General features: G+C 41.4%; 1 protein-coding gene across 1 annotated transcript; it reads right to left on the bottom strand.

The window, feature by feature from the left end:
* Positions 1–1,507: 1,507 nt before the first annotated feature.
* LOC139391070 (iduronate 2-sulfatase) lies at positions 1,508–9,853 on the bottom strand. Its single transcript, XM_071138565.1, has 9 exons — positions 9,601–9,853; positions 9,154–9,290; positions 8,850–9,027; positions 8,261–8,349; positions 7,770–7,970; positions 7,257–7,427; positions 6,959–7,085; positions 6,457–6,624; positions 1,508–5,714 (listed from the first exon to the last, which is right to left on the bottom strand). Exons 1-9 carry the CDS (start codon positions 9,674–9,676, stop codon positions 5,185–5,187), a joined length of 1,677 nt encoding a protein of 558 aa, XP_070994666.1. The 5' UTR covers positions 9,677–9,853; the 3' UTR covers positions 1,508–5,184.
* Positions 9,854–11,854: the final 2,001 nt, after the last annotated feature.

Consider the following 11,854-nt stretch of genomic DNA (forward strand, 5'->3'; position numbering starts at 1 on the left):
AAGAAGAGCAGTCGTAGGTAAAGTTAATCAAAAATCTATCTGGTTTAAGTTGCAAAAGGGAGACACCTCCAGCATAGAAGCAGAGAAAATGTAAAGTGTCTGCTTGATAATTGTCCCCTCTGGGCAAGCCTGCTTAGAGGATGAGCTCTGGTATTCACCACCATGGATAATATGTTTTTAAAGGATTCCTAAAATATTAAAAGGGGAATGGGCCTAAATGGATGAGCACAAGGTCATGTTGCACCAATGGCAATTATATATGAGATAGAACCAGATCCCACCAGATCAAACAGCATCCACTCAGAGGAACAGATAATGAACACCAGTCCCTTCAGGTTCACTATGTTATTCTCAGAGTGGTGGTGATGATAGTAGTTATGTTACTGTCACAGTGTAGACACTTCTCTTACCGTCACTAATGAGTCACAATCAACCTTTCACCCTCGACCCCTGTTTATTGAAGATGAAATTTCCCATCAGTCATTTCTGTATTATCTCATCAACCAGGCAAAGAAGAAGGAAGCATCTCTTATCTGTCACATTACGACTATATACTGTACAGATGAGTAACACCAAACCATGCAGTGAAATGGAAACATGTTCTTCTTGAATTAGAAAATACGTATTTATGTTCAGCTGAATAATGCAAATGAGTTTGGGCCAATTAACAAGAGCAAATCAGTCTCCTCAGTTTAGCTTTAGGGGATGACATTTATCACAGGCTGCAAATTGATATAAACATTTCTCTACTCCCATTAGGATGTTATTTTCCTGAACAATAACTGTGTATGGTATAAATAATATTTTGTAGCCATACTTTCATTCTTTCAATAATATATTGGATAGTCTTCCCTTGATGATAAGTGCTTGAGCTGCTGCTGCAAAGATAAATCATGCATTTCCACCAATTACATCATGGCTATGTGCTGTAATGTTGTGCTGTAATTTTCAGTTCCACCACCACAAAAGCTCTTTTAATTGCATGTTTAAGACAGAAGCGACTAGCTGTCCTTTAAAGCAGTGTGATATACAACTATTTCATTGCACTTAATGTGCTGGAGTGATTTAAGCAATCTAGCAATGCCCCTGGGATGCATCTCCCTCTAATTCCACAATCTCATAGTATTATTATTATTATGATTAGCCACAGTGTTTTTTCAGAAGTAGTGTCCTCATTCTAACTCAGGTCGTTATGATTCCTGTTTTAGCACCCTGCCTGCACCAGCACTTCCTTTTCTGACTTGGTAAAGCGTAAACAGATGGCCCTGTACCATCAGAGATTACAGCACATCACAGCAGATGGCAGTCTGAAGGACACAGACCCCAACATCACCATGCTGAGGATAGAGGGAGGAGAGGAGGGACTGAACCTTGGGGTAATGATCTTACGCCTCAAGTGATCTTACACCTTTCCTCCCAGTGTTCCTAAGGTCCAGTGGGATGCTTTCACATAGCACCCTAGTAGAAACTATACAATTAAATCGATTCATTTAAGTAGATCGACAGGTTTCGGAAATAGGGTCATCTTTATTCATAAAACCTATAGCAAATTCACCACAAAAAAATACATGTGCATATTAATTGATATTGGCATACACATTTGAATAACAATTTCAGACAGCAATATTATGTTTGTATGAAAATCTTAGAGGGTTTCATTAGAAACTTCACGTAATTGTCTGATATGGTTTTCACATGGAGCGTCAACTCTGGATCAGTTTTACTTTGTAATGCATCTCCATGGAAATGTTTATGACTGAAATTAAACATATGGCAGCTGTCAGTAGAAAAGGAGGTAAAAAAAATATGAATTATGCATCTTTGAAGTTACTCTTATTAAATACACAGACAGTCAGGTAAACAAGAATCACAGATAGTAGGTCTATTTAAAGGACTGACCAGTACAATGGTGTAAGTGGAGTTTTTTTGTCACACAACACAATGCCACAGATGTCTCAAATTGAGGGACTGTGCAATTGGCATGCTGACTGCAAGAGATGTTGCCAGAGAATGTAATGTTGTTTTCTCTACCATAAGCCACCTCCAACATAGTTTTAGGGAATTGTGTGTGTTTGTGTGTGGGGGAGGGGGGTGCTAAGGAGTATTTCTGTCTGTAATAAAGCCCTTTTTTAAGGGAAAAACAAATTCTGATTGGCTGGGCCTGGCTCCCAAGTGGGTAGGCCCTATGCCCTCCCCAGGCCCACCCATGGCTGCGCCCCTTCCCTGTCATGTGAAATTCATAGATTAGGGCCCAATGAATTTATTTCAATTGACTGACATGAATTCCTTGCATGAACTATAACTCCATAAATCCTTTGAAATTGTAGAATGTTGCCTTTATATTTTTGTTCAGGATATATATATATATATACATAAATAAATAAAATCTTACAAACAAAAGCATTGTATTATTTGAGACGTATAAAGGGCTTTTGGAAGCCATCCATTATCAACACTGAAATATCCCCTTATTGCTACTGTATGTTGAGAGCATAGTAGTGACCACTTGTCTCCTATCCCAGACGGCTCTGTTAAACACAGCTGTCAACATGATCACTACTGAGATAGTCCTCTGCTCTGGCTGTGGGCTACATCTCAGCTTCACTGTGCCAGGAGAGAGGGTGATGAAAAGGGAGGGGAGGAGGGGGGCATAGACTCTCTGCTGGCCTGGCTGGCGCTCTGCCTCACTAGGCCAGATGGAGGGCATCAGATCCTGGGATGTAATATCTGCCACACCATTCACTGGAGCACTGCTCTCTACCAACCATATCCTACAGTACAACACCCTCTGGAGAGAAACACTGTCTACCAGCCATATCCTACAGTACAACACTCTCTGGAGAGAAACACTGTCTACCAGCCATATCCTACAGTACAACACCCTCTGGAGAGAAACACTGTCTACCAGCCATATCCTACAGTACAACACTCTCTGGAGAGAAACACTGTCTACCAGCCATATCCTACAGTACAACACCCTCTGGAGAGAAACAGTCTACCAGCCATATCCTACAGTACAACACTCTCTGGAGAGAAACACTGTCTACCAGCCATATCCTACAGTACAACACCCTCTGGAGAGAAACACTGTCTACCAGCCATATCCTACAGTACAACACCCTCTGGAGAGAAACACTGTCTACCAGCCATATCCTACAGTACAACACCCTCTGGAGAGAAACACTGTCTACAAGCCATATCCTACAGTACAACACCCTCTGGAGAAAAAAAACTGTCTACCAGCTGCTCCTCTCAGCCAAGCTACAAGGACAAGGCACATTTGCCCTCGAGACAGATATACATACTGTACGTATAATGCAGTTTTGAGTTTGAGGAATAATATTGTTTCTAATTACCATATTCTGCAGGCAAGGACAGAAAATAAGATACACTAGATCAATGATAAAACATAACATTGGGCATTTTTGTAAATCTGAGTTAATATTGAATTGCTGGTGTAGGCCAGTTGTTTTGAATAGTTGCTGTGAGCCATAACCAATCTCAATACCAGACTGTGGAGACAGGCAGCGTTCAAAAGAATGAGCACTTCATTATGAGCGAGAGCTTGCTCATGATCTCCAAGTCGCTCTGATTGCCAGTGTAATAGTTGTCAGACTAGTTCCTAACAGTCCAGCTGGCTTGTATGGGTTTGACATTGGGCTGATATACAAGTCTTTACTCTCCCTCCTCCAGCAGGGTCCTGCTGCTGCAACTTGGGAGTTGCGTTTCTAAAACCAAGATCGGTTTTTCAGCAACATTCTCTCAATTCATTAATCGTCATCAAGCATTTTTTTCATGAATAAATTGCCATTACCCGCTACCCTAATAAGGTGCATCTGAATCAGCAAGACAAAGTAACACTAAGTTGATATGGATTTGTTAAATACCAACAAATGGGGATTGATTCCTAAACACAACCGACCAATCTGCATGTGATTTTCAAAAACAACCCTGGATGTAACAGATTCAGTCACCACACATATCACATGGTTGTATCAAAGTAATAATTATCTTAAGCAGTGACCCATTACCACATCCACATTGATTCCTTGTGTAATCATATTAACAGGTTTGCATGGTTAAAGTCCATCGTCTATCAGTGTTAGGTCACATTGTCTACTTAAGGGGAATAACATTCCTGTGGGAGTCAATGAAGCGCTCCCCTGTCCAATTACATCAGGATGGTGGTGCAACTCAAGGTTGAGTGTCAGTGCCTGACAGATTAAAGTTAAATTAACAAATTTTAGTGTACGCACTACCTTAACTTAGTAGATCCACTCTTATGAAAGAAGTAGTGAAGAATACACATTTGTATATAGGACTAGTTGAGTGGTAAGAATAATTATTTTTGGACAATATGTTTGAGTTGCAAATTCTCTCCAGATAACACTGTCTGGGAGCTGAAAGACACTGCCTCATTCACAGGGGAAGGAACCTAAATGGGGAACATTTTCTAGCTGAACTTAGAAACAGGAGTTGAAAGAGAATTAAAATCACAGATAAAGTTTCAGCACAAATGCAATTCCCCTTTGGCGCAAGCAATTAAAATAAGCTTCAATCAGCCCATGGATCCATCTCCAACTGGCCTGACCTCACGTTCAGACTGCAAAAAACAAGAATGGAATTTTCCAGCCCAGCTGGCAATGAAGCCTGTCTGCTGGCCCTGAACACACTGGGGTGGATCCTCCGTGAGGACCAGTATTTTCCTTCTACTGTACATTGACAAGATTATCCCCCCCACCACCCAAAAAAAAGGTATGCTTACTTGGTACAACATTTCAAAAAATCTTTGTGCGAAGTATGAACGTGGACAGTTTTACAGTACAGCATGTTCACCAACACCTCCATGTTGGCCCTAATGATCTTTCCCTATATAAATACACATTTCACCATCAGTTTGTTACAGTACATTACCTTATGCTTGAAAAATAAGTCTGATCTCAAACTAACATACTGATAACCAGTGAACAGGGATCCATTGGAGTTTAGGTTCGATTTAGAGCTGGTGTCAAATTCTTGCCATTGAAATTCACCATCAACAATCAGAAACCTGAACTGCTAAGACAAGGATTACACCTAAAAACCTAAAGTGCCAATAGAAGCTGAAACAATCTAGATATAGGCACTTGCCTAGAATGGAAACATCCCGTATGAACACAGCAAAATAGTTCATTACACAAAGCATTATTCCATCCCTTTAGATTTATTCCCTGCAGTGAGGTATAGGAGGTGTTGTTTGAGGGTCTGTGCCCAGGGCTGCTGGCCCTGGCCCAGCTTGCAGAGCAGCAGGCTGTGCTCAGAGGTGTTGTACAGGTTGTGGTCCTGGCCTGGGTCTTCCTCCAGGAGGTACAGCTCCCCACCATGCACGTCTGACAGGTTAGCCTGGAAGCTAGCTGGGTCGAAGCCCGCCCACACGGTGAAGCGATAGTCCCAGGAGCGCAGAGAATAGCCCATTATCCGGATGTCCTTCAGGTCGGGCAGGTCGGAGTTTTCCTGGGGGGTGTCGGCGGGCCGGGGGTACTGGCTGAAGGCAATGGCCTCAGACTTCTTGCGGTTGTCGTCGTTGTTGAAGGTGTAGGTCCGGTCGTGTCCCTCGGTGCAGAGCTCCACGTCAAAGGAGTTGTCGGGACAGGGGAGCGGGGGCTTCAGCCCAGCCAGGACAGACACAGTGGGGAAGATATCTAGCAGCTCGTTCACGTTGCTCACTGTTCGTCCTGTGGAGAAGAGGTCGTGTGAGTCACAGCCCCACAACCGATAGTCTACTACATTATATGGGGAATAACAATGTTACATAGGCTGCATTTACAGGCAGCCTAATGCTGATATTTTTCACCAAAAAAAAAGCACTGAAAAAGATGTGATTGATCAAAAGCCCAATTAGTGAAAAAATATCAGTATTGTGTAGACGCAGCCATAGTGGAGCACAAACTTCCTGCAATCTGTCCTGGGAGAATGACTTGCAGAGAGAATAGAATAGTATGTCTCAAAGGCTGCATTTACACAGCCAGCCCAATTCTAGCGTTTTCACTAATAGGTCTTCTGACCAATCACAATAAGTCTTTTCACATCAGCTCTTTTTCCAGGGCTGATCTGATAAGTCAAAAGACCAATTCCTGATTTTTTTTTTTTAGCAGAATTGAGATACCTGTCTAAACACAGTCCATTTACATACTCCTCACGTCCTATCCTTCTCAGAACCCATTGGATGAGAACGCCAGAGGTCCCTCCCCTCTGCCTCCGCCAATGGGTTTTGAGAAGACAAGAGGAGAAGACAAGAGGAGTATGCAATTCAATCTTCCTAATGGCTTCCTCTCCTTCACTACCACTGATGGGAAGAAAAAAACTGGATCGGTTTCCACCATACTGCCTTCATCATCACCACATCTTGCCAGATCAGTGATAAAAAGTGCACGAGGAATGAAAACTAGTTATTGACTATAGGAGTATATAGTATACCTCGTGTGAAGCGATGCGGTGTTGGGCCAAACACATTAATGTAAGGGAAGGTCTCGGGCCAAGGACGGACTGCAGTCACACCTGCTACGTAGAACATTAGTGGAATGCGAGTGGCCACGTCAAAGTTGCTGTATTTGGCCCATTCTCCATGCTCCCCAAGTGACCAGCCTGTAAGAGAAATTACTCCTATTACAAATACATACCCAAACAATATATTTAAACAAGACTAACATTTAATTATCGCTATACAACATGGATAAACAGTTCCTAGTCAAGTTAACATAAGGTTTGAAGGGATCCAAGCTTGAGGCTGGTGAAGTATGTCAACTCAGGAGTGTAAAGGCAGAATTTGTTTTGTCACAGCCCCATCTAGTGGACAAACTACACAAGAAATGTACCCGTTGACAAACTATTATAGGCTAGACAGCAGTTTGATGCATGCAGCAGATTTCACATCTCTACAGTACATAACGTATTGAAACAGAAGGAAGAATTGACGTACCATGGTCAGATGTAAAGACCACAACAGTGTCTTCAGCCAGGCCAAGATAATCCAGAGTATTCAACAACCGACCCACTTGGGAGTCCATGTATGACACAGATGCATAATAGTGCTGTTGAATCTGGAGCTGAAGCCAACATTTATGGTATATCAATAATACATAACAGTATGCAACCTGCTGTAGTATAATATGCTGCTTCTACCTGTATGTTTCTGTAAGAATGTTTAAATAGTTCAACATTTATCTGCATCATACCACCTCATGTAACAGATTGGAAGTAAAGAAATCCAAACCAACCTGGAAATCTTTTGGGATTGGCCCATATGGGAAGCTGATGTTAAGAGCTTGGACATCTTCCCTTTTCCTGATGTCAGTCCAGGGATTGTAGGCCACGCTGGGGAGGCCTTTAGGAACGTCAGGGTCTGGAGGCAGGCTCATCTTATCCAGGGGATAGAGTGTCAAGAAATCCTAATACACAGAATTAGGCAATTTAAGAACGAAATTACAGTTTACAAGTGCAAAGGCAGTTTCATCAGTATGTTACAAATCATACCATCTACATCATGGTTTAACCCAGCGTATTCCAAACGCCGTCCTCAGGACTCCAAGGAGTGAACCTTTAGTTTTTTTTTTATCTTAACACTACACAGCTGATCCAAATTATCAAAGCTTGATTAGTTGATTTGAGTCAGCAGTGTAGAGAAAAAATTAAAAAAACATGCACCCCTTGGGATCTGAGGACCGAGTACGGAAAACCCTGGTTTAACCGCTCCTGGTGTTATGGTGAAGTAAGCCAGGCAGCTGCAGTACCTGTGGGATTCTGAAGGGAATGTGAGGTTTGTGGAATCCAACAGCCAGAAAGAAATTCTTGCCAGAATCCCTGGTGGACTTGAGCAGCCTGATGGCCTCCTCTGTGCTCTCCATGTCTGGCAGTGTCCCAAGAGGGGTTTCAGACACATTAACTGAGCACAACAGGTTGGCATGCAGTTTGCCATCACTGCCCTTGCAAACCTAAACAAAGCAGTACATTTCATTCATGCTAAACATTAAACCCTTCAGATTTTTTTAAATGCATGAGAAACATTTACATTAGGCAGTTAAACTAGACATAATACACAAAGGGCTCAAATCAGACAACATTCATAAGCACCTGTAGCAATTTCTTAAAATTAATGTCTACTGAATGGAATCCATTCACTAAAGTAAATAGACTATTCAGTATACCGACATCATTTAAGCCATATATGGCTAAAGCATCTGTAGACCATGGAGTTTTGGCAGCAGTCAAGACAAACACTGACCTTCATATTTTCATACTTGAAAGAGGGAGGATGATAAGGAGGTACAGACCAGCTGTACGGGTAATCATCTGAGTGATTAGAGGCTATGCCTTCAGCACAAAACACAGCGATATTAGTATTAAGACGACATGGGAAACAGCCTCTGGCAATTTGATAGATTCACATCACATGACAAGAGATTGCTTATTTTGTGCAATAAGGGGTTTTAAAACATTGAACACAGAAGCACAGAAGATAATTGTTACTAATTTGTCAATGTAGACTTCTAAGAATTCACCAACCAATAACATTAAGTGGGTCTAAGACAAACGGCAGGTTGGCATTTATTGGGATGAATCCTGTCCTGGCGGCAGCTCTGTTGGTTGGTCAATAGCCACAAAGTCAGATTTGAAAACTAAACACACTGCTAACTTTACACGCAACTTTCAATTAGGACCAAAACAAACATTTGTGAATGCATTTTTTTTAAATACTATATAGACAATTTTGACTGCGTCTGGCCCATCAAGCAGAAACCACTCAGCCTTCAGGAATAGATTCATCCCAATAAAATGTCAACCTGCTGACAAAATGTCTAGGATCCTTTTACCTGGGTGAAAAACCTTTCCAACCGACATGGTGGTGTAGCCCTTTGACTTGAAGTACTGAGGGAGAGTGGTGTAGTTCCCCGCATGCACTCTCCAGTAGGAGTTAAAGTCATATAACCGGGTTGTGTCAGGTCTACGACTTGTTAGTAAGGAGGTCCGACTTGGTCCACACACTGCTTGCTACAAATTGAATGAGAGATAAATTAATGTCCCATTTTGTCTATATAGTTACAGTCACTGGTAGAAAATGAATTGCCAACTAATGTAGGCTCGCTACAGAGTTAAATCACTTTGTTGTAGGACTACCTGGGCATATGCGTTGAGAAAGACGTTACTTTTAGAGGCAAGTTGATCAATGTTTGGTGACTTTACAATAGGATCCCCGTAGCATCCTAATGTTGGTCTCAAATCGTCAGCCATGATGAAGAGAACATTGCGCCGAACTAAAGAAAAACATATTAGTCAAGGTTACAATGGCTGCGTTAACACAGGGAGCCCAATTCTGATTCAATCGCCACTAAAATTGTTATTTTGACCAATCAGATCAGGTATTTCGCAAAAGATCAGAATTTGGAAGCCATAATTGCCCCGCCTTAAAAATCAGCTACAACGTAGCAAGCTTTGAACGAACGCCATACATTGGGCAACATGACTAAAGTTGTAACAATGTTACTGATCAATAATACGTTCTCACAGAAACTCAACATCAACAAGAAGCGATTTACTATAAAAGGTTTTTGAAAAGTAAGTTACCTGTTTTTGCAACAACGTCATGAGAGAACATACACAGAATCAGGACCCAAAACCATTTCTGGACAGAGAGAGACATCGTGAGGCAACACAGCTTCGCCAAGCTAAAACAATTGTAAGCTAATGAAGCTCGTGCGTGGTCTATAAATGTAGTGCATGGACATATATACACACGCGACAACTAATGACTGGGTCAAAACATTGATCGCATCGTGTCTGCTGAAATACCTTCCTGGTGAAAGGACCTCCCCTCTTTCTATTTCCATTGGTCGTTGGAAAGTCACGTCATGCTCTGAAACCTAGACGCCCCGCCTTTATTTATGTAGTTGACAGGTAATCCTATAATTTTCAATATGCACAAATGTATTCCATACAAATAAAATGAGTGAGTATCTACCTTTCCATCCATCCATCCAATTGGCGACGGATTTTCATGCGAATATTCTAGAATCCGCATAACACATTTGGCATTTTCCCACCAGTGGTATGTTTCCACAAAATGGACTTGTTGCAGTTACAGTGAATGATGACGTAATGTACGCAATGTACTTGTTCATGGACGGAATAAAAAGCTAAAGTGCAATGTGTTTCCATCGCATTTTCAACTCTACGGATAGTTTTGTCACAAAAACACATCGCAAATGTGTCAACAGCTCGCAGATGCAGTGCTCTTCTAGGCTCTTCATGTAGGTTCTTCTACATGAAGAGATTATTATGGATAAGGCGGACAATATTTGTATTTGTCAAACGGCAGTCAAGCATCGATGATCATGTCAACAGAATAAGACCCTTGATAGGCTATTGGAAAGTAGCATCAAGCGCATCATCGTGCACTTTCACCACCCTGTGAAGTTTATCATAATTTATTTTATCTGTAGCCTAATAAACTGCATGGTTTCCCGGGTCGTAGTGGGAGGACCACACACCATATCATCACGAGACTCAACATTTAACGTCGATTATGGTTATTGTGTCAACTTTGGCACGAAAGGAGTTTTCACCTCCATTTACCACATAATTAATTTTGACCATGGCTGGGAAGACAATGGGAACGGCTTTGGGCTGATGTAGGTTGACTTGTGTGCATATGTTGTTGATTGTGTGAGAATAAGGAAACAGATTTTACCAAGGAGATTTCTGTTTAAATCTGACAGGTTTTAATAGCATCTTCCTATTCTTCTTTTCGGTAGGCTATTCATTCATATTACATTGCATTTGATAATTGCTCCATGGAGCTAGAAACACAACATTTCATGATTTTGAATTGCAGTGATGCTATAATCAGTGGCTTGAATTGTATTTTAGGAAAGCATTAAAAAGTGGTTTGATTGATATATAAATATTTTCTTTTCGTAGGATCCAGGCGAAATTCCCAGCATGGCCCAAGGAGCACCAGCTGAAAGGTGTGTCTCACCCACAACTCTACTTTATAGTTTGATAGAAGCAGTGCTGGAAAAAGTACTCAATTGTCATACTTGAGTAAAAGTAAAGATACCTTAATAGAAAATAACTAGAGTGAAAGTCTAAAAGTATTTGGTTTTAAATATAGGCCTACTTAAGTATAAAACGTCAATGGAATTGCTAAAATGTACTTAAGTATCAAAAGTATAACCCATTTCAAATTCCTTATATTTAGGAAGCCAGAAGGCACAATTGTATTTATTAACATTTTTATTGGCAGATAGCCAGGGGCACACTCCATCACTCAGACATAATTTACAAACGAAGCATGTGTTTAGTGAGTCCGCCAGATCAGAGGCAGTAGGGATGCCAGGGATGTTCTCTTGATAAGTGTGTGAATTTAGACCATTTTCCTGTCCAAATGTAAAAGGTACTTTTGGGTGTCAGGGAAAATGGTATTTTCTTTGGGAATGTAGTGAAGTAAAAGTTGGAAAAATATAAATAATAAAGTACAGATACCCCCCCAAAAACGACTTAAATACTTTACACCACTGGATAGAAGTGACGAGTTGCATGTTTGTTATGTTTGCGAATGCATGCATACCATGGCAAAAATCTATTGTTTGTGTCTTTTCAGGTGGGATTTCAGCCTACAAGGCCAGGGACAAAAATGTAGGCACCTATGAGATAATGGACATGGGCACCACCGGGGGTGACTATTCCAATGAGTCGTTGCCAGATCTCAATGGTTCAAAAGCCAGGGTTATTGAAGAGTCCGGGGGTGACTATTCCAGTGACGTTGTTGCCAGATCCTACTTCCTACCACTGTCTCGTACTTTCCCCCCTACTGTAGGCC

Source organism: Oncorhynchus clarkii, chromosome 31 (genome assembly GCF_045791955.1).
Source record: "Oncorhynchus clarkii lewisi isolate Uvic-CL-2024 chromosome 31, UVic_Ocla_1.0, whole genome shotgun sequence".
Classification (NCBI taxonomy): Eukaryota; Metazoa; Chordata; class Actinopteri; order Salmoniformes; family Salmonidae; genus Oncorhynchus; species Oncorhynchus clarkii.